This window comes from Centroberyx affinis, unplaced genomic scaffold, assembly GCF_046629955.1.
Source record: "Centroberyx affinis isolate AG114_WGS23_722 - 3 ecotype Tasmania unplaced genomic scaffold, CSIRO-AGI_Caff_v1 ptg001447l_1, whole genome shotgun sequence".
NCBI lineage: Eukaryota > Metazoa > Chordata > Actinopteri > Beryciformes > Berycidae > Centroberyx > Centroberyx affinis.
Window position 1 is genome coordinate 105,489 of NW_027279921.1, and position 24,512 is coordinate 130,000.

General features: G+C 43.4%; 1 protein-coding gene across 1 annotated transcript in view; it reads right to left on the minus strand.

Annotated features, from left to right (window-relative positions):
• Positions 1-8,125: 8,125 nt before the first annotated feature.
• kcng4a (potassium voltage-gated channel, subfamily G, member 4a) overlaps positions 8,126-24,512 on the minus strand; it is a 20,713-nt gene continuing 4,326 nt past the window's right edge. The window contains exon 3 of the mRNA XM_071526724.1: positions 8,126-9,142. Coding sequence (XP_071382825.1) covers positions 8,234-9,142 — 909 coding nt within the window. The 3' untranslated portion in view covers positions 8,126-8,233. The remainder of the gene's footprint in view (positions 9,143-24,512) is intronic.

Sequence of the window (24,512 nt, forward strand, 5' to 3'; positions counted from 1 at the left end):
TCAGCATAAAGTGGCCCCGGTAGGGAGGTCCTTCATGCAGGAGGGAGAAGAGAGACAACACTCACAGATATACGCACGCATGTATGCATGATCACACACACACATACACACACACACACACACTAAAATATGTAGAGAGAGATGAGAGGCTCAACCTGCTGATTGTTGGGCGTGAGCTGTCCTGCTGGGCCTTCCTAGGAAGCATGTTTGACTTTTTTCTCTCCTTCTGTGTGTGTGTGTGTGTGTGCGCGTGTGTGTGTACATGTGTTCATATGCAGGTGTTTACTATCTGTGTGTGTGTGTGTGGCCTGTGCGAGTCTAATGTAAGCTTTAATTTAATGGTTTTCTCAGAGAGGTGGATCATCCGAGGGAAATTACGACCAGATAAAGTGCTAATTCTCAGGCTAAGCACATAGTTCAGCTTATTATGAAGCAAATTGAGCCGTGCTACAGATGAGAGGACCGATAAAGAGACTCTCCCTCTCTCTCTATCCCTTATTTCTTATCCTTTGCTGTCTCTCTCTCTCTTTCTCCACCTCTATCACTTGCAAAGGAGGTATTCTGTTTTCCAGCAGCTCCAGACTTAAATCAACCCCCTTACCCAGCCTTGCTTTTCTTCCACCTGCACTCTGCTAAACCCACTCTCATATTTCCACTTCAACAGATATGAAAAAAAAAAAAAAAAATCCAACAAACAACTTCTCTCTCCCTTTTTCGCTGAGATGCATTTATTGTGTTGCGCGATAAATCGGTTCTGGCGTCCCTGTAGAGAGACACCGTTGGCAGATTGTGCCACAGATTTTCTTCAGTTCCATTTCATTCGTCTAATTTAGGACGGGCGGACACTCCAGGACTCCTTGAAGACTCCTTGAGCTGATTGAATTCCAAGTCTGCAGTCGTAGCCACATTCTTTAGATGTGAGTGGTGGGAGATGGCCTCTGTAGGGGTTTTCCTCCTGATCTGCTGCGTTTGTGGGCCTTGGATTGGATCCGAAATCTTATCAAAAATCTTATAGTGTGCGTCCAACCTGAAGCAAACAGCAGGGGGCAAACAGACTGATCATATCTGCCACCAAATTGGGTATTTTAAAAGACAATTGGAGAAAACAACAAAGGAGAAGAACAGTGTGGGGTTGGCATTTCCTGGGATGACCTTGAAGAGTAAGAGCAGCCCATAATGTGATGTTGCTTCAAATCCTGGTATGGGAGTGAAATGCTTTGTACCGGAAAATCAATGACATCCAATTTAACATGTGAATACACTGCAACTACAACATATAGCCAACATGTTGTTTTCTAATGACAAAACCCACTATGTTATAACTTTGTCTCTCTTTACTTGAAAAGAGGCTTCATTTGTCAGTCAGGAGACTTTTTTTTCCCCAAAAGTTGAATCATTGTGGAATAGTACAGCTTCAGATCAAGAGACACCTAGTTTTCCATGCCTTTTTTCCATCAGCTGCATTAGGCTTTGTGTCTTTTCTGAGTTTTGAAAGTACACTCTCGATCTGGCACAGCACAAAATAGTGAAATATTTAAATAATTGACAAAAAAAGGCAAACAGCAAGGCGGCAGTCTGAGGAATTAAACCCTATTAAGGTACCAAATGTGTTTGTTGTTCTAAGCAATGTAGACTGTCTAGCACAGCCAGCCTGGATGATTCAGCAGAAAATATTAGACATGAACGGAGGTTGCAATCTGCTATCAGGCAGAAACAAGATCCAGCCTAATGCGTTTCTGCCTTGGCTGCCCCTACGGGTTTCCACACCTGAACTAAACCTAATAAGTCAAATGGTTGGATATATAAGAGCACTGTGTAATCTCAATATCACCCCATCATTTTCCAGGATAGAATCACTCCTCCAGTTTGCTGTAATGGGATTAGTTATGTAAATTTATGGCCTGTGTCCCATAACTCTGCAAATCTATGTAATCTGGATTACAGACCAGTAATCTGTTTTGCAAACGCACAAACATGGATAATTTATCTGACAGACAAATCTGTGCAATCTGTTACACAACATTTACAACATACAGCAACATTATACCGCTGTCGACAGATGAAAGCCCCGGATCTCCGAGAAGTCACAGTTTCAGATGTTAAAAAATGATCTGCTATATTTCCATATTGACATGCCTGCATTTGTTGAATGGGTATATCCTAGGGCCAAAAGAATTATTCAGCTCATACAGAACCATGCAAAATTTTAATTAAGACTACATTTTAATAGCTTAATAATGATGATACCACCGGAGCACATATTATCATTATAAACCGCTTTGAAAATGAAAGGTTCTCAGTGGTCAGAGTACTAAAAATGGTTTGCAAAAGTTATTAATCCTAATCCCAGTGGAAGTGCTTTGTGACACTATATGGAACCATTTTACTGCTTTTTGGGTAGTGTACTGTATAACACCAACACTATTTCACATTTCACCAAAAAAAAATGTAGTCTACTAGCTATTTAGAAAAACTATACAGGTGTCCAAAAAGTGACATCATGACCAAAGCTAGTGTAAGACTCAGATTTAAAGTCTTGGGTATGATGATACCAAATTATGCGTCATCAGTATCTTTTTACTTTCTAGTAACCAGTGTAGTGTAGCATCACTACCCTGGGCTTGGGTCCCACATATCAGCTGTCTTGATACGGCTAGGTTCTCAGCCACAAACACACACACACACACACACACACACACACATTAAACCTTCATCAATCCGTAGTGGAGGCAAGCTGAAAGTCAAGTGGTTCCTTAAAACTCCATCAGGAAAATTACGGCAATCTTCTCGCAAAAAAAGCCCTCAGCCCAGATGACCCAGGGGCGCTTAAGTGTAGCTGCGGAGCGGTCGTCAGTATATAAATATAGGATGAAAGTAAAGCCGGCTATGAATTTTAAATAGCCTTCTCCTTCCAGCATGTTCTCATGTCCTTCGGGAGTTTTGGTGTTGGGCCCATAGAGATATAACACAACTATGGTTGGGCCTTTCATGGTGTAAAAACCAGACAAATCAGATCAGGGCTCACCGAGATCACATGGTTCACTAACTCAGTTCAATCTCTCTCTCTCTCTCTCTCTCTCACTCTCTCTCTCACACACAGCTTTTGATCCAAACATTTTTGCCGCCATATGCAGCACCTAAAAAGAAATATTTTCTGCATCGCTTTCAACACAATAAACACCAAACTTCATGTTGTTATTCCTGGGGAAAAAATGACTCACGAGAAATCGAATGACCTAAATGACTGAATTTCTCTGAACATCTCTCTCTCTCTCTCTCTCTCTCTCTCAGTCATGCTCTCTCAACATTGTAAGAACTCCTACTCTCTGACACCCTTCTCACTCTTTCTCTGGCCCCGGCAAATCCTTGGGGCAGGTTGGCTTGGTTATGAATAATGCACACACTACACACAATGGTAAAATCAAATCAAATAAAACAAGAGACCACAGGGAGAGCCATTATGTGAGGAGCAACACCCATTGAGTCACTCTTAAAAACTTTCCTCCGAGTTGGAGAGCTGATTTACCGTGCAGCTGGGAACGGAGAGAGAGAGAGACGGAGAGAGAATGATAATTTGAGAGTAACGGCACGCCAGTAAACTTTTCTTCGGCTTCCCTCATTCCTTTTCTTTAACGAGCATTTGTCGGGTTTTTTTTATAATGTCACGGTGCTAGCAGGGAGGCAGCTGCAATAGGGCAGATGACACACAGACAGACGATCCATCTGGTGCGTCTGCTGCGTCTACAGCCTCCATCATCAACACACCTCACACTCTAAACCGCGCCAGCCTTGTCACCGCGATGGATGGCAGCCACGGATCGGCACGGAGCGTCAAGTAAAGTTATTTGCACAGCCCTTAATCACTGGTACAGTCTCAAAGGGCTTCGCAAAACACCCACGTCGTGAGAAGGATAAGTGCAAAACGACACCCCGCCCGACCTTTAGACCCTCAGTGAGAACAAGGGAAAAACTCCCACGAAAGCCTGTCTCAAGTGTGGGAAGGTGTGTGCGTGAGAGAGAGCATGAGTCTGAGAGAGAGAGAGAGAGAGAGAGAGATGTCGTTAGAGGCTTTTGAATGATTTATGTACATGTTCTAAATGTTGTAACTGTTTTACATTAGACAATGCTGATATAGTAATGTATAGCACTTGTATATATATACACCTTCTCAATATGGTTTTTCATGTTTAAACTGTTGTGTGTTGTTATTTGAAAAGTGACATTTTGCATTTTGTGTAATGCTTTGGCAACATTGTTTCGGATGAGTAGTCAAAGCTGATAAAGCTATTGGACTGAATTGAGAAAGATAGAGACACAGAGACAGATGGACACAGACAAAGAATCTGAAAAGGATAGAGAAACAGAAAGACAGAAAGAAAGAAAGGAGAAAGAAAGAAAGAATGACAGAAAGAAAGAAAGAAAGAAAGAACAGCACTGAGTACTGATGCCATGCATATGAATGGGAGGGAACACAGTGAGATATATTCTGTTTGGGGAGTGAAGAAATAAGAACCTTGCGATTCCCTTTTTACTAGGGGAGCGAAGCTGTCTTTGGTAGCAGCAGCAGCTCAGTATGTGTTGATCCTGCAGACAAGATCCTAAGTGCAGGCTGAAAGGAAGGCCAGACCAGGAGCTCCATCCCAATGAGATCCCCTAGAAACAACCTCTGCTTCACCTGCCTGCACCTGCATTAGTGTGTGCGCATGCGTTTGTGTATGTGTGCAGGGGTGTGTATGCAAGAAACAGGGTGAGAGCAAGGGCTGAAAGAGGAATTATGAGGATGTGTATATGCAAGTGTGAGTCAAAACTGTGTAAGTGATCGTAAATGTCTTCTGAAAGAGACAATTAATTAGCCTGCTTTCATTTAAAAATGCAAGAAAATGATGCCAGCACTCAGGATAGCTCTTCCTGGTAAGTCATTAAGTGTTTCTGTAATTAGGAAACAGTTGCATAGTCTTTTGCCATTTAAATGCAGTCATGTGGCTTAATTGCCTCATGATATTGACCCCATTTGTTCTCAGAGAGCTATAATAGAAAGACCAAGTGTCTTATAAAACAATCAGCTCAATTTATTTCTGGTGGCTTGAGGTCAAGGATACCCAATTAAAAAAGTAATGTGCATCATTTATCTAAATACTAGGAAATTTGTATGGAAAACACATTTTGGCAAGTATGGATATGTACCAAGCATACTTTGTGTTCTGAATAAGTTGTACCATCTTTTAATGTTTTACACATTCAGGAATATGAATAAGTGAGGTCCTCTGACCTTAGCTTCTTCTTGCATGGAACCGGATTGAAGAAAACTGGACAGTAACATCCCTTCCTCACCTGGATTAGGTGGAACATGCTGCATTTTGATCATCCATAGTCAATACTTTAAGATCAAAAAGCACATGGAGATAAGGAGCAAGACAGTGGGTAGCCAGGTCTTAAGATTGACAATATACAGTCGAACTACCATAGAGTTGCCCCACCTTGTCATCTAATTGAATTTTCTTTCAACATGTTACACGGAGATAAGAGGACTTTGTGATGATTTTGTGCATTTGAAACCTTGGTGACTGGATGTGATCTTACATTATGCTGACTGGACTGACAATAGGATGAGTGATTGAAATAGTGCCTTGAAATAGTGTAAAAAAGAAAAGTTTTTAAAAGTTTCCATGGGTAAAAAAAACATAAATTCACTAGGGGGTTACCTACTGGGAAGCTGCTTGTTCCCATCATTTTTCTACCACCATGTTTGTTTTTCTGCTGCCTGTTTCTTCTGCTGCGACTGAAAAGTTGTTTACATAATTGTCTACACAAGGAAAATAAACTCAGAGTTTATTGACTCTGAGTTTATTTTTTGTTTTATAGGACAACATTGGAGATGTCTGTGACTTTTGCATTATGCTTGATAAACACACTTTAAAACTGTCCAATAAACTAAACCAAATGAAACGTGCACAGGTTCTCATGACCATTCACCCATATTTATACTGCAAAAAGGGGAAAGAGGAAAGAGAATTGAGACCTCAAATGCCAAATGAAGATTTGAATCCTATTATGAATTGCAGTGGGAGAGAGAGAGAGAGAGAGAGAGAGAGAGCGAGAGAGAGAGAGAGAGAGAGAGAGAGAGAGATCCACACCTGTGACGTCAGCACTGAACATGAGCAGTGACTTCTAACTGACCACTTCATCTCAAGTGGAAACAATCGTCAATAATCTGACTGAGCCAGAGGGCTCTATTTTACCGTCTGAGCAGCTAAAAGCATATTTATTGCCAGAAATGCATCTTTATCGCTCATATGAGGAGACATCTATTATCCCTAGAATTGTTAAAAGATCTGTTAGTGAATTTTTAGAGTTATGATCCATTTTAGTTATGATCATTACTGTCAAATACTGCAAAATATTACTTATGATATCAGTGTCTCTTAAGCTATAGCGTATACAGATGGATAATAGGCTTAGTCTGTGTAATCCATCATATCTCATCATGCCAAGTTGCATTGCCTCATTCAAATTGATATACCCTAGGCCATATGTTACTGCAGGAGTTCCAATTACAAATCCTACCTATAAATCTCACTATAGCTCTAACTGGTGAGGATGCCATATGGGCACCAGACACCGCAATGTGTCAAAAGCGATTGCGTTGGAATCACTGGGATTCTGGTAAAAAAAAAAAAACAGCAAAATCGAATTTAAAGCAGTAACTCCTTCGCCTGTGGGGCTTAATCCCAACTTTAATCTAGATTACAGCCACATCTGGCATGTCCCTGCGTGCCTCCACAGCCTCCTCCTTGGACCCCTGGTGTGGCTGACCCCCTGTTCTCTGAATAAGGAGAACAACCCCCCCCTCCTGGTGCTGGGATGGGTTTATCCCGGACCTGAAGGTGGAGCGTTAAGCAGGGTGCGACGTATCAGTGTGTCCTCAGTCGCACCGCACCCGCTTTATGCAGAAAACCCCGCAGTCCGCAGAACACCCCAGATTTGGAGTGAGACCCGGCACCCTTCCAATCAAGTATGCATGTAAACAAGGAGGTGAAGTAAACAGGGGGATTGTCGCTGAGTTGTGCCACACAGAGTATACTTACTGCGTGCCGGCACAGGACAGCTGCTTAGGGCTCTTCTTCTTCTACTCAGCGGCAGGAGTAACCAAATCTGATTGAGCATTCCAGGCTACAGCCGAGGAGATTAGAGCGCCATAACCAGGACGCACCAAAAAACAACAACCCAGAAAATGGATTTCTCTCAGATTACAAGGAGAGCTTTTATTTGGAGCCTTGCAAAGTACATTTCATGGTTGTTAGCGCTCATTCTCTCTCACAGCACTCAGTCACTCTCTCTAACACTCTCTCTCTCTCTCTCTCTCTCTCTCTCTCTCCCTTTCCTCATCAGCTGATTAAAAAAAGCTGTTTTGATCACAAGTTCTCTAATTTCCTCACACAGTTTATCCGAAGCATGTGGCAGAGAAGGGAAAACCAGCACCTCTTTGAGTCCAAACATACGAACATCAAACATACAAGTGAGAGAGAGCGAGAGAGATGGATATGCATCATGTATGGACCAAAACTATTATCGATTTGTAAATATTTCTTCTCAGAACATGGCTTCAAGCTTCTCAAAAATAAACTAAGAGGAGCTGTTCTTTAAATTCATGGCAGAGTATTACAGTACACAGTACGAGACGCGTTGTGAGGTCATACTGTAGGCAACATATTAGAAAGTAACGAGAATAAAACCAAACGTGGTGGTTGAGCTTAGAAGTATTTTCACAGTGGAAGGAAAAGCAACTTTGGATTGGATATTGCATGTTTATGGAAGCAGCCAGTGACTAATATTGCTGCGGAGGCCTGCGTTGCAGTAAGTGGCTGACACTTGAACTAGACGGGCCAAAATTAAAGGGCTTTTAGAAGTCTTTCAGCGTCTTATGCAGTCTTTGTGCACTTCAACAGCAGTCTTTCACTCCTCACAGAATTCAATGGAAGCAAATGGCAAAAGAAATGGGGTTTAATTAATCTCCTTTCAACCCATGCAACGATGCTTCCACAGCAGTCCGGTTCTTTTGTTTCCACATGGGGAGACAGTGAGAGCGCACCCTTGGGGGATAGTCATTTTACAGTACTGTATGCAACACACAGTTACAGTATTTGAATGAGGACTCATATATCTTGTCCACAGACTTGGATTAAGTCAGTCAGCGTGTGCAGTCAGTGTGAGTAGGTTGGAGCTTTGGCCTGATTCAGAAAGCTCCAGCTGGCAGGCTGTGGTTGTTATTTCCCGCAGCTTCGCCACCTTTCCCCAGCAGGGCCAGAGACTCCAGGGAGTGCATACTATCCTTGTCCAGACGCAGCCCCAGTCCAGGCGGAGGGAAGTCCTCCACCCCTCCTCTGCCTCCTCCTCCATCACCTCCCGCTCCCACTCCCACCTCCTGCAGCTCCCCGCCGGTGGCCGCAGCTGCGGCGGCGGCGGCGCACTCCTCCTTGAACAGCCGGTCGTGCTCCATCTTGAGCTCTTGGTAGGAGCGGGAGAACATGTGGAAGATGGAGGTGGCAGGGAAGGCCATGATGAGGATCCCGCTGAGGATGCTGCTCAGAGCCACCACCTGTCCCGGGATGGACCTGGGCACCATGTCGCCGTAGCCCACTGTCGTCATGGAGATGATGGCCCACCAATAGGACGCGGGGATGCTGCTGAAGTCCTGGGTGCCCGTGAGCTCGCTCTCGGCCAGGTGGACCAGCGGGGAGAACAGGGTGACGGCCACGCAGAGGAAGAGCAGGAGGAGGCCGAACTCGCGGGTGCTGCGCCTGACCGTCAGCCCCAGCGTCTGCAGGCCCAGAGAGTGGCGCGCCAGCCGCATCACGTAGAGGATCCTCAGGGCCCGCAGGATCCTCAGCACCAGGCCCAGCTTGTCCAGGTAGCCCTTGCCTCCTCCGGGCCTCTCGTGCTCCAGGGCCGGATCCTCCTCCTCCACCACCAAGGAGACGTAGTAGGGCAGGATGGCCATGGCGTCGATGATGTTGAGGGGGCCGCGCAGGAAGGCCAGCTTGCTGCGGGCCTGGATGAACCGCAGCACGAACTCCAGGGAGAACCAGGCCACGCACACCGTCTCGATGATAAACATGTGGTAGCACTTGGAAGAACACTCGCCCTGGGATAGAGAGGGAGGGAGGGCAGAGGAGGAGGGGGGAGGGAGAGAAAGGGAGAGAAAGTGAGAGACAGAGACAGAGAGGGAGAGGCAGAGGAGTTGAGAGGAAGTAAGACAGATGGGTAGGAAAGCACGGGGAGGTGGGAAGAAGACAAAAAATCCTGAGGTCAGATAATCACCCTCGGTAATCATTAATAAATCATCAGCTACAGCCTCTCAGCATGCTAAAGCTCGCAACACTGATAGATAACACAGTGACACAATCAATAAATTATTTCATTAGGGCAGGTTTAAAAGATTAATATGACACTCTCTGGGAGCGGCCACAGAAGGCAAGCGGGCCTGCATGCCCTCTAACCATCTAGGAAGAGCAAAGCAATTAAAAACCCATGATATGGCACAAGGGGCGGTGCTGGCTATACACTGGCTATAGAGTACAGAACCCCGCTGCCAACTGACCTTCTCTCTCCTTCAAAACTCTCTGCAATCCCTCACTCTCACGACTTTGCCTCCCTCGCGACTGCAAATTAGCCTTTCTTCCACCTCATCTCACTTCACTGCAGAAAGGATCAATCTTAACAAGCCATTTAATCTATTATTGAGTCTTAAAACAAGTGAAAAATCTGCCAGTAAGGGGAAGATCATTTCACTTGGTTCCAATGCAAGTTAGCTTGTGCCAAGAATATTCTTGAAGTACAAGTCATTTTCTGGATACTAGCAGAGTGATTTCCATTTTGTTTCAAGATATGGACACTTGTTTCTTTACCTGTTTTAACAAAAATAAGACTTTAAGCTTGAATATGAGACCACATGATTTGTTACGATGGACATTTGTGTCCCCCTCTGCCTCTTCCTCCATCAACCTTTCTCCATTTTGTCCACCATTGCTCATTCTCCGCATCTATCTCTCTGCTCACACACTGTACTATTTCTCAGCCTTTGTCTCTCATCCATCCCCCCCCCCCCACCCCTCCACCCAAACACCTTCCCTCTCATCTTTCTTTTCTCTGCCTGCCACCCTCTACTTTCTCCTTCTGCCTCCGTCTCCTCCTTCTCATCACTCATTCCGTTTCCTCCTCCATCACTCTCCTCGCGCTCCCTCCCTCTCATCTTTCATGTTCTGTTTGTCCCTCGCACCGGTCTCTCTCTGCTTTAAGTCCTTCATTCACTCACCGTCCCCTTAACGCGAGCACAACACCCCCCCTCCTCTCTCTCTCCATCCCTGCCCCATCCTTCACACAAATGCCCCATTTCTCACTCTCTCGTTTATCACTGTTGCCCTCTCTGCCTTTCTTGTCGAGTCTCATCCAAGTCTGACTTTCAGACTTTCATCACTCTAAAGTGGACATGGATCTGTATCTGTATGGTTTACAGTATTATTTAGTATTGAGGTGGACACAAGACTACTGATCACTTAACATGTCTCTCCATTCATTCATTCATACATTCATTCATTCATTTGTGTGTTTTGAAACCACTACCTCTGTTTTCCAAAGATACAGTGGCAGCCATGGTAGATGTCCCCTATCGTCTACTGTATCTATTCTGAATCTATCCTCCACTAGAATTGCAGTTTTCACTACACTCTTTTCTTTTTTAAATGTAAAAACTACTCAGTTCTATAACACAGAGCTTATGCCTCTCAAGTGACTGAATGGTTGCCACATTATTCCTTGAGCATTTAGATGGGTTTAAAAGGAAAAACAAGATTTTTGGTAACACTTTAGAAAATGAAAGCTTATATCTGCCTCTCCATCATCCCGATGGCAGCAAATGGCTTTCTACATTTTATGACCATGTCATTTGTTGCAACTTCACATTGGGGGCTGCAAGCAGTTTTAATACAGAGCGGCACATTTTTGAACACATTTACAGCACATTCATTCAACAATTAAAGCTTGCAAATGACTTCAAAACTCATACATTTACAAGGGTACAGTATATGTATAACTATATGCATACCTTACACATACATTTGTACAGGATGGTTAAGGAGGTTTCAAGGTTAAATTAGGGGCTACATAAACCTGTGCTGTATTATTTGTTTAACAAATGTGCTAACAAATCATTTACATATACATAAGTAAAATGAGTGCAATCCAATGCATCAGTTTAGCATTCATTATGTTCATTCATGAAGTATTTATTTATAAATGATCAACAAATAATTTATACATCATTTGTAAAAAAAAAAATATATATATGTATAGGTCTAACCAACATTAGGTAACACTGTACGGTGTTGGGGTAACGTGTTCCAAAGTAATGTGTTACTGTAATCACATTACTTTTTCTGGTAATAGAGTAAAGTAACGCATTACTGTTCCAATTTCAGTACTCACATTACAGTTACTGATCTATTGAGTTGTTTATTGAGTTTATTTATATCAGGGACCATGTACAAAATACATTAATCTCAAACAAAGAGAGAAGATGCTTTGTACCAGATTTAGCTGCTAGCTAATTTCCATCTGTAGTCCCTGATTTCCATCTGTAGTCCCTGTAGGGTTGTAGGTCTGTAGGTTGCTACTTGTGTTACGTTGTTTCGTGTTTTTTAACTACTTTAATGGTGTAATATCTATGGAAAGATTCCCCTTGTCTTCTCCTCCCTTCAAGTCATGTCGGAAATATCAGAAGTTACAAGGAGAGCGCACATGAACGAGCCATCAAAGTGATAAATACGACTCGGAAAGTCAGAATTTAATGCTGTAGGCTCTATCTTTATTAAAAACCTTTGAAGAAAGATTTTGTGTCTCTCATTATTTAGACTACTTCTGCTGGTAATGTGAGCTATGTTACGTCTGCAAGATTTATTGGTCCAATGAACTCAAGCAAGCCTAACACAATTGTTAGTGAGCGTCATTTCTAACAATTTTCCACTCGGTGGCAAATGGAAAATAACTGATATCTAATTCATCTTTAACTAATGGTTTGTTGAGGCATATAAACTTGAATTGTTCCATCTGGGTCCAGAGCAACAGTGAGCAGTAGTTCCCCACTGCAGTAAAAAGTGGGACTACAGTGGCTTCATCTGCACAGTCCATGATTTCTCCAGGGGTCTAAGGGTTTGACCGGGGGATATTTGTTCTGTGAGCAGAGGACATTTACGAGAGGAGGGGCATGGTCAGTAGGCAAAGGTTCCCATCCTGAGAATTACTGCTCCGATAAATCTTTAACCAAATATTTAACCTCTGCACCTCTCGTCCTCCTTTGTCTCTAGTCCGCTCCTCTCATTTATTCTATCTCATGTCCGGCCCTGCTGCCCTCTGGGATTTTCCGGCCGACTCTCCATCTATCCCGTATCAGATGCTTTCTCAGCGTGCTTAACTCACCTTTTTATGTCTCTTGTGTGCTCTCTCTACCTCTCTCATTCTCTATCTCTCTCTCTCTCTCTCTCTGACAGCCTGGTACATGAGGTATGAAATCAGTGTGGTGTATTGTACTGGTGGGGACATTAGGCCCATCAGGGCTTTGCAACGCCCTTCTCCCCTTCTGCATGATAGGCCATTTGTTACAGCTAGAACACTTTCTCTTCTCACTCTCTCTTTTGCAGACACACACACACACACACACACACACACACACACACAGTACCTCCCACAATACCCACTATCTCTCTGACCTTATCTCCTCTCTACGACTCTCTCTGGAACTAATGTCAATGACAGCTCGTTTCAACACGGAGGCCCTGCTCACCCCGGCAGCTGTCTCTGACGGGGTTTCACATTATCGTTCGTATTAACACATCTCAATGTCAAATTAAGACAAAGGCCGCGGTGAGGGCGGAAATCACTAGGAAACGATTTGCGAGGGCATAAGGCAGGGACAACTGAGGTGGTAATTAGAAATTTGTCGAAATTTGATAACACAAAGGCCGCATGGGAATAAATTGTATCGCAATTATAGGCTTCGCGATACCATTACATTATGATGTGCAGGGGCATGGACACTCTTTATACAGGTAGATACGCTCTAGGCATGGTGGATGGTGGAGTCCAATTTTTAGCAGAAGTTTTTCATATTTTACCATGACCAAAACTTTTCCTTAACCAAAGTTGTTTCACTTGCCTCTACTTATCTGTTAGCTAACCTTTTCCTTTGAAAATGACATTTTGCGGTATTGTTGCACTATCCAATTCGTATTATTGTCACATAATCCAATTTGTGGCAGAGGAACATAATCTCATATAATTCGTGTCCACAACACGTAATTTGCATTTCCAAGTTTGTGCTCATATCACAAAATACCAGAGGAACACTGGTCCCAGATCAGCACTCCTTATCTAAAACAGTTTATAGTTTATGTATACCTGTACAGTTCATGTACACCATCTCAGGCCCATATACAGTTTATCATCATGTGAAGAAACCATTTTTGAACCAGCTCTGGTCAGATATAAGCTAACCTTTTCATATTTCAAACTCCCAAGTCCCAAGAAGAGACAGCAACGGCAAGACGAGAGCTAAATCTTCCTAGCACACTACAAAGAGGCAGAAACTTCTAACAGAATACGCAGGGTGAGACCACTCAGCAGAGCACCAATTACTGTGAGTGAAGTCTGTCCGTGCATGTGTAAATGATTCTTTGGTTGGAAACATAAAGAAATAATGTCTAAAACTCATTGCTGCACTGCATAATTCAACAGGAGCCGAGGTTTGTTAAAATTCCTTTCTGTGAACATCTGAGGAGGGAGGGAGAGTCCGTCTGATCATGCTGAGCATGGAGTCATGATCTATTGCTTTATATTCATGTATCACTGACAGACATGGACTATGAGTGTGAAAAAAAACATAATGTAAGCAAATTACCAGTCCGGTCTTAAAATAGTTAAAGTTCAAGTCTAATAATAATCATATTCCTTTCTCCAACTTTTAATTTATCTTCTATTTAATTTCTCCATTCCAATTGCAGTCAAAAAGCCAAAAGCACTTGACTCTTCGCCCTATCTATCTCACTGTGAAAATCTCCATTTATAGTACTGATTTTGCCATTATCCATCACTGATTTACTGTAGGATTTTGTCCCTCTTAAAAGAGCAAAATCTTACAGATAGGCTACTGTTTGGCTCTGACTAGGCAATGTAGACAAATGGTTTTCAGCACTATCTCTTTGATTAAATATGTGTCCTTTGTTGCATAATTCTCATGCCCCACAGTGTCATGACTGCATACATTTTTAGCTTGGCGGTATCACAGTCTATTACGTTAATATGAGTGTTTGCGTTAGCGCTTGGGCAGATGGTCACTGAATAGAGCTGGAATTTGTGGTATTATATTATATTCTCTCTCTGTCTTATTACACACACATACACACACACACACACGACTGTCTTTCACTGAAGTGGCAGTTAAATATGAATAAGCTCTGACACAAGAGATGGTTCGGTAACATAAAGGATTGATCATAAGTACAGTGCAGCCTCTCATGCAACCAATCACAGACAGTCAGCCAGCTATGGGTTTTACTTTCAGTCAGTCAGCCTGCCCTACAGCTGGCAACACACACACATACACACACACACACACACACACACACACACACATACGCACACATACGCACGCACACACACACTCGCCAGATACAAGCTGATGTGGTCAAATTACAATACCAATAAAATATGATCTATTATTCTATTACTAATCATTGTCATCTTTAATGATTTTAGATGATCATGCAAGTGCTTTCCTCTTAATGAAGGTAGAAAAACACATTCTAAGACCCTGTTTAAGAGTAATTCTTAATTAGGATTGGGCTTTAGCTTGAAGGTATGGGGGTATTGACTAAATTCATTATCATATTATCACTACTTCTGACTTGTTGGTTGCACTGTATACACTCATGCTGCTTTGGATAAAAGCATCCTCCAAGTGGCATATGTAGTGTCATGCAAGAGGCATATCATGGGATTTGCGTATCCGGATCGTATCTGGAAACGATTTAGCTGGATTACATTTACACCTGGCATTAACATGCGTCTCCACTGTCTGCATCAAGTCATTGATCTGCTTGCACTCTCTCGTGCAAAATTCCCACAACCACTTACATCACTTCCTCCCCCAACATTTATCTGCACTTTTACTTACTTTTTGAAATGGAGGATGAAGCCGCCTTAGACAACTGGAATACCACAGACAACAGCAGAGAAGGCTGTTTAATGAAGCTGCTTCAATTTCAGCTGTGGCCATTGCCTACAAAGTTATTGTATGTGGATTAATTGCATACAGTGTTCAGTGTGGCCACAGCTCAACCCTGACCACCTCCGGACGTGGTATGGGTGAATGGATTACAGTCCGTCTTCAGTGTGTCCCATCTCACAAGACGTATGTTAATGCCAGGTGTAAAGGGGGTCTAAGATAAGGAAATGGGGTCAAGAAAGAAATGCATTGTGGGATGAAGGTCAAGCTTTCGTAGGGATCATTTGAATGATTCTACGCCAGGAAGACTGTGAAGTGTCTGGTTTCCTTGTTTTTTTTTGTTTTGACAACACCAGTTTACATTCTGTCAGTCATTCAGTTTCACATCCATCTATCCTCGCTCATAGTCGCCCGTCTGTAGCGACCCAGTCACTCAGCAGCGAGACAGCTAGACGCTTCAGCAGCGAGGGGTCACTGTGTGTACCGTGGGTTTGAAGTGTAAATGTGTTCTGTGTCTTATTGTTGGACATGAGAAAGCTTCTACAGCTCTGAATTATGAATGTATATTTTTTCCACTGGTGGACTTCACAGAGCTTCTGCGCATTTCAGCGTCTTCAGTAGGAGAACCGGAATGAGCAGTGGGTCAAGAGTTCAGTTAGCAAATGGGATGAGAGTCCTTATATATGCAATTCATTATATTATTCCACGAGCAATCCAGTTACATCTGGATGTATGATTTTCTAAGCATGGTATCCTATTGATATTCATTACAGCATTATGTGCATTGCAGTTAGTGTGCATGAGCAGTAGTGCTTTATGGCATACATGTACAGTCAGTGCAAGCAAATGATTCTGGGAGTTTGAACACAACACAACACCAGAGAGGGTTTTGAAGAATGATAGCCACATTTGAAACTTTTCTTTTCATCTCTTCATCTCTATCTCTCTTTCTATATGTTGCTGTGTCTCTCCAGGTATCTCTTCGTCACTCGCTCTCTTTTTATCTCTGTCTCTCGGGCCCCGTTTCACCAACCCGGTACAAAAAAGTCCCTCCATGATCCTGTAATCCCACCGGATCATGAGCAGCCAGAGGTTTGGGCAGAGAGTGGAACAAAGGAAAAAAAAAAAAACTATATTCAGCCCATCAATCAGCTTTACCTTGGACCAGACCTTCACCACACTGTGCACTGATGAACACTGCGACAGTATGCTGCTATACTGACCTTGTCCTCACTTCTAAAGCTCCTCTGAAGGGGGAGAAAGGAGGAGAGAAGCAACAGAGGGGAGACAGACGGACAGAAGGGGAGGAGCGAGAGGGAGAAAAAATGACAGGGGGGAGGAGGGGGCATGGCCTTAACCTGAAATACTGCACATCAAGCACTATGTTCATTGGTCATGGGTTGTTAAAGGGCTTGTGTTATATGACACCTTGATCCATCATCAGGCTGAACACACACACACACACACACACACAAATGCACACACGTACACTTGCACACATTCATTTGCAAGCATCCTTGATAAAAGTGTGATAAAAGAGCTATGAACAACCCCCTTCCACACACTCCACACACACACACAACTCATCACCTACTCTACCAAGACACATTGTCCTCTGACTATAATGACGCTCGGCTCCATACGCCGGGCATTATAACGCGGACGTGAGCGTGACAGAGGAGCCGAAGAGGTGTTTATCTCCATATGAGGCGGCTGGACAGGCTGCAGAGCGTCCCGTCACTGACGAAGACCAACAGCTTGTTCACGCACAAACACACCCTTTGTGTCCTAATGGAGAAAAATGAAAGAGGGGAGAGTGGGGGGAGGGGGGGTGGATGGATAGAGAAGAGAAGGGAGTTAGCGGAGGAGAGAAGGGGATGGATGGATGGAAAGTAGGAGGATGAGGAGGAGAGAGAGAGGGATAGAGGAGAGGGGGATTACAGGACGGGTTGATGAGTAAAAGATGAGGTGACATCTGAAGCATGGGGTTCCCTTCACACCCCATAAGCCTCTCTGCTCTGTCTGTCAGGATGCTGCAGGACAGGAGTGGAAACAAGCCTGCAGACATACAGGTGCACACACACACACACACACACACACACATCAAATGAGCCCTTCACTTTACTCTGCGAAAATACTGCGCAAGCAATCCAGTAATATCTGTGTTAGGGTCTCTCTCTCTTCGCACAGTGTTTCATGTATACACAAGATGAAAACGAGGGCATTGTTAAAAACTTCAAATAAGGGTACTGAAAAATAGATTAAGTACAAGAGCATTCACACACACAAACACATACTCACTTGAGCTTGTGTGCACGCACGCACACGCACGCACACACACACACTCACACAGCAAATAAACCCTCCATTTGTCTCTACAAAACGCTGTGAAAGCAATCCAATATTATTTTTGTTAGAGTTTCTCATCCAATATCGTATAGTGTTTCATCAAATCCAAGATGTTATAGGTGCACCATCAATCTCCTCAGATAAGCAGAATGGAAACTAGATTCAACAGACACACACACGCGCACACACGCACACACACACACACACACACACACAGCAAATTAACCCTCAAATTTTCTTGGCAAAATACTGTGAGAGCAATCAAATCATATTTTTGTTAGTTTCTTGTCCAATATCATATAGTGTTTCATCCATTACAAGATGTTAAAATGTACCATCAATATCTTGCATCAGTAAGCATTTTAGAAAATAGACTGCGTGCACACACACACAGGCATATACACACACACGCACACGCACACACACACACACACACACACGCACACACACACACACACACACACACAGCCTTAGGGCTGGCTCATCCACTGCAGGGTGTGATAGTGTGCTGCTGGCACTGCAGGCTTTGTGTAGGAATGGAGAGGGGTGGTGCAGTGGGTGCGCTTGACGTGTCGGGGGGGAGTGGCAGAGTGGAGAGGGGTGTTTGATTTTGCTGTAGCTGACGGCAGAATGTGGTTCTGATGTGCTGCTGTGGACACAGAGGGCAACGCTGCAGGGGTGGACACCTGCTGCTGACTATATGGCCTTAGGGAATAGAACTGCTGGGGTGTGGGCGTGTGTGTGGGTGTTTTGTGTGTGTATGGGGTGGGGGTGTTTTGTGTGTGTCTGTGTGTGTGTGGGTGTTTTGTGTGTGTGCGTGTGTGTGTTTTGTGTGTGTCCTCTCCCCAACAATTCCTTCCCTCTATGTCATTGAGGAGAAAACATCACCTGAGTCTCCATTCAAGCCGTTTCACTCTCAGCCAAATTATTAATTGCTTAAAAGAAGGCAGATCAGATAATTATTTGCCTGGAAAAAGCCAAACTGTCATAATAAAAACTGGGCTAGCAAACTCAAAAACCTCCTGGACAAGGTTAAAATTGCATGAACTTGGAGGAAACATATCTTATTATTGGCTTATGAAATTGAATTCAGACTAAGTTAGAGGGCAGCCACACAGACAGAATTTTTAACATTGATTTCTGTCTGTTGGGATGTTTTGGAACAATGACAATCAATGTGACACATGAACACATGCAATTTTAACAACTACTGACCACTCATAAAATGAGGTAAATACAGCAAACAGCAGTTGTGATGATGAGAAATTATGTTTGAACGTTAGCCAAATACCTGGTTAGCTGTTAAAAGGAATAGTATATATTGCATATATAAAATTCAATATAAAAAATGACCTGGCAAACCTACAATCATTACGCCAGACGGACACCTCTTATTGAACATGAATTGAAGATTACGTATACGGACAGACATGACAGATCAGTGTGGCCACATCCTTAATGTATGTAATGTGTTTTTTGTTCTTATTTGGGCAAAATCGTGAGCTTGGAATTATTAGGTTCTATCCGGGTGGAGTGCAGTTCTGAGATACTGAGCAGTGAAGATTTGACATACCGGCTGGCACCTTCTATCTTTTTAAATCTCCAACACCAGAAGGTTATTTTTAAAGAAAAAATAACACCAAACAAACATAAAGTAGCATTCAAAGATCATGAATATATGGATAACTCAGTTCTGATGAAAAAGTCAGATTCCAAGCTCACAAAATGTCAAAGAAAGGTCACCTAAGTGTCCCCGGTATTAGAGTCACTGTTGTATTATAACACTCACTGTCCTCAACAACCTCCATCCCAACACAGTCAGATCCATAAAGTCCTATTCTACTGGACTGTGCTCCTCCATGCTGTGTTAGGCTGTGCAATCCTGTGCTGGCATGGACAGAATAAACACATCATACTTTGCTGTTCTCTCTGATAATCCAACTTGGCAGCCATGCAGCACATCAGACAGAGAGAATATAGCCCATAACAGATAGGCCGTAATAGGCAGGGAATCTGCTCTACACTGATATGGTCACACACACTTACAACGGCAAGCACACAAATGGATCAGTTCCATGCATGTACACCGCCGCAAACCACAGACATTAACGCGTAGACAATTCAAGTGCATGCTAACTTTTTGTGCATGCACGTACACACACACATACACAATGTAAACGCATTATTAGTGTTAGCAAATATGTACAGATCCTCTTCTGGTTTGAGGGGATGTAAGGATAAAAAATGCATTATCTCTGCAATACAGTCATAGCCTGGTTGCCTATTGCAGCAGAAACTGAGCAGAATTTTCCATGTTGTTTGTGTGTCACACACATGCACACACACACACACACACACACACACACACACACAAGTACATACATACATGAATCTTCTATTCTACCAACACTATCTCAATTCTGACGATACGGCCATCTGGAGCTAAGGTCAGGTCCCTTTGAGAAAGAATGTGTGTGTGTGTGTGTGTGTGTGTGTGTGTGTGTGTGGTGCACGTGTGTGACATTATAAATACCCCAGTGGAGGAGTCAGACGAGGTCAGCACAGAACTCACTGTGTTTACCCCCCTCCACCCTTCTCTCCCTCTTTTTTCTTTTTGTTTCTCTGCCTCTCTCTCTCTCTCTCTCTCTCTCTCTCTCTCTCTCTCTCTCTCTATGCCTCTCTCTCTCTCTCCCACTGGTGCATCAGTCTGCCTAAATTCTTATTTACTTTCCCCGGCTTTAAGTCTCTCTGACTGACTGCCAGCCCCAGTCTCGGCCTGCTGAGCCAACAAAGTTTACAGACACAGACACCTATTTATGCTCCCATCGTGTTCATTTAATGGAGGTTGAAATTATGAGGGGGGGGATAAAAAATGCAGAACATTAAGAATGCGTTCTTAATTTTGTGCCCTTGTTGTTAACCACTCAAACGAGGCTTGTGATTGATGATGGTGTTTTGTCTTCACGGCTCGGCAGACGTAGCGAGCTGACTGTGCGGGTGCAAGGTGGAGGGAGAGAGAGAGGGGGAGAGAGAGGGAGAGAGAGAGAGAGAGAGAGAGCTCCCTTCACACAGAACCTGTAACATTGCTGTGTTAACTAGTGGTTTCCCCTGTTAGCTATTATCTGTAAAAATATCCATGTAGAATGCATTCACACGTGACATGACAGTCCCACATCAGAGAGATGTTTAAGGCATGCAACATTAAACTTTAGTGGATGAGGAGCGGATGAGGAGCTCTTGTGTTTGTCCTACTATTATTAATGTGCATATTAATCTCATCCTTTGCTAGGATGGCTAGCAGCTCCCAATATCCAGACATTTTTGAAAACAAAAGATTTGCTCACTTCGCCAGTTTTCAAACTTTCAACTCTCCCACTCCGAACAAATGCAGCCGTGAGCGAGTCGCATAATGAAATACACAGAGTCTCTTGTGATTGGTTGACTCGCTCTATATGAAAGTGTATTACACAGGAGTCGTACAGCTTTTGTTCACACTAGCGTCGAAAAGGAAGATTCCCAGGAATTTCAGGGGGAAATTGCTGGATCAACCTTTCCGGATAAGTGACTCCAGCTCCCGTTCACATCACATGCGTCAAATACAGGACATTTCCGGAAGATTTCTGGGTGAAGTTGCATTGAAAGTGGTTAGAGAGAGAGAGAAAACACACACACACACACACACACACAAATAGAGTCATTTAAAGCCTTATTGTCAGCTCTTCACAGCTCTTGTTGCAGTATGTGCCTCGCATCTCAGGTGTGGAACTAGATCACCTTAAATAAAAACTACATGTCTGGGAAAGCTTTTGATTGTATCACTCTGGTACAAAATTCACAGTTGGTTTTCGCAGATCAGACTATTGGCTCTGTTGTTTTTTAGCTTTAGGGGGAAACCTATTCATGCTTCCAAATCTCGACTGAAAGGTCCAAAACTTTGGATAGCAAATCCAAAAACTCCCTGTCAGATTTGGACGCCAGCAAACAACACCGCCTCAGGCTCCGCCAGAGACAATATATTGGAGATTAGCTTTGTGGATTCACATAAAGTACACACGTAAATTTGGAAACTGCCTTTGTATGATTCACATAATGTCAATCTGTGCAGCTCAGAACCAGGAGTTATACACATATAGCCAGAAAATCTTCCTAGATGTTATCACAATCGCCACTTTGATCTTTTCCAATTGATTCTCAATGGGGCTGTAGATTGGTGTGACAGGACAGATAAGGGGGCGGTAAAACTCTTTTCTCTGTAGTTCCAGGCTGTGTGAGACAACAGTATAAATTCACCAATACAAACAACCCTTTAATAACGGATAAACTCGTCACCACATGCCCCCGCTTCCCTGGTCATTCAATCTTCTGCTCTTTCCATTGTTCATTTTAATGAGTAGGTATAAGCCTTGCTGCAAATCAAAGGTCCCATTAGCAGTGTTGGACTCGTTAAAAAGTAAAGTAATATTGAATAGTCATTTGAAAGTAATGTTACTATCCCTACTGTACTCACTGGGATTAGTGATTTGTTACACTACTCATTACTCAGCAATATGTATTCCTGTCTGTCGCTGCAGCTGAAGTAACAGTGACAGAGAGATTGTTAATATAAGGGTTGTGTATATGGATTTGTCTGTGAGAAAGACTAGAGAGATGGCGCTTAAGAGAGATGCTAAAGTATGGCATGTATGTCCTTGCATGACTTGGGAGCGTGTATGTGTGTGTGCGTGCGTGTGTGTGTGTGTGTGTTTCCTCCTCCCCGTGTGTGTGCCCAGGTAATATCGCTGTGTCTCAGACAGTCTTTTAAGTTTGAACAGCCCCTCTGGGAGGCGGAGGGAGAGAAAGGAGAGAAGGGAGGCTTCACGGCTGGTTGAGTGTTTACATCCCCCCCCTCCTCCTCTGTTCTCTCGTTATCTCTCGCTCCTTTCTCCTGGGCTCCCACTCCTCCTCTCTCTCTTCTCCTCTGCTACTGTTTTCTTTCTCCTTATCTCTCGCCTCTTCCAAAGTCTCCCACGTTATCTCTCTCCGTCTCTCTCTCTCTCTCTTTCTCTCTCTGTCTCTCTCTGTCTCTCCGAACAGAATAACAATTCACAAACCCATCTGCCTTCTATCATCATTCGCCCAGACAGGTGCTGTGGTTCAATAAGATTATTGACAAGGCTCTGCATGAGGCCAAGTGCGTGGTCAATCAGGAGACGTGTCAAAGCTCAGAGTCTGGAGCTTAAGTCGTTCAGTTTGCTTCACCTCTGTTTCTCTCTCTCTCTCTCTTTCTCTCTCTCTCTCTCTCCAGACACTTGTGATTGATGCCCTGGGACAAACTTATTGAACAGCAAATCCCTCTCCAATTTATGGCATTAAGGACATAAAACGCCCACTTCAATTACTCCCCAGGCCAGAATACGACTGAATTAGGAAGAGGAGAACAAATCTGACGAGGCTGTCTGAAAATACTCTATCACATGGCTGGAAATATTAAAGACATGAATCCAAGTGACACTTTACGCCGCGGAGCGTAAAAAATCTTGATGCGTATGCAGTAAATGAGTGAAAGCGAATGCGGGGAAATGTTTTGCACACAAGTATAATGTAAAAATCGAGTCAGCCTCTTACCCTGATGGAAAAAAATCGCAGTGGCAGTGTGAGAAAAGCCAAACAGATGTTTGACATTTGAACAGTGTCAAGATGTAAACTCAGACAGGTTACGAATGTGAGACAGGCTGCTTCCCAGGGAGAGTGAAGAACGGCACGCACCCTGCTCCCTCCAATCCAAACACTGTTGCTATCCTGCCAGAGCTTCACCAGAGTTTGGCTCAGGGATTGTGCCGGGGTCAGTGCCAGGTAAAGGTGGAAGGAAGGGTAGAAACACGCTGTATGAACTGCTGGATGTGAGCGCCGAAGTTGCCATCCCAGCCAGATTCTTAAGATCGAGTCTGGTATCCCGAAATTTTGTGAAACAAGCACAATTGTCTTAAAATGCATGAAAAGACAGATTCCCCACCACAAAAGGAAGATGTGAAGGAGACATGACTAGAAACAAGCAGTAGTGTGATATCGAAATAGCACAGTGGAAAGCAAGGTATTGTGGTGGAGGTGGTGGATGGGTTTATGCATTTACCTTCAACTCTGGTGACATGGGTTCAGTTCCCAATGCATGCAAAGAGGTTTTCTACTGTGAGTGACATTTTAACTTTTTGCGAAAGTGTTTCTTACTTAACCTTACCTAACCCTAACCAAAGTTGTTTTACTTGTCTAAACGTAACCATTATCTAACTTTTTCACCTGTAAGTGAACAAAGCTTCATAACAAATGGTTCACAGACCAAGAGCCTGTCCTGTACGTCCATTGTATGAGTCAGCTTGATGTGCAAATTCACTCCCTGGACAGGATGAGAGTCTATACATACAGAAAAAATCACCCTAAGAAAATTCCTCTCCTTTTTTTAACAATTCGACAAGTCCTGTAAACAAGTTTGAAACACTCTGTGGCTTCTAGCTTTGGGAAAGAGTTCATGCTCACGGATAGTCATTTTAATATCTAAAACTATGGGAATAACATGCAGATTTTGTCAAAGGATGTATTTTAGCTGGAAATATCACAGCACAAGCTCCAGTGGAAGGTTTAACTTTTTTATCCCTCCGTCGATCAGTTGACTGGGCCCAAAAATCCACCAGCGTTTTGACTGTCTGACTGCGTATCAATATTTCATGCATCCATTTGCATTTCATAAATACATCAGGGGAGGTCCTGCTTCCTATCAACATGATGCTACTGTACACAGCCTAAAGGAGAACAGCAGCTGCTACCGAATTGAACGCGGATTTTGTACATAAAGATACGCCCACAGCAGGAGATGGAGGAACGATGGAGTGGTTATTATCAGTGGGCTTGAAAGTGA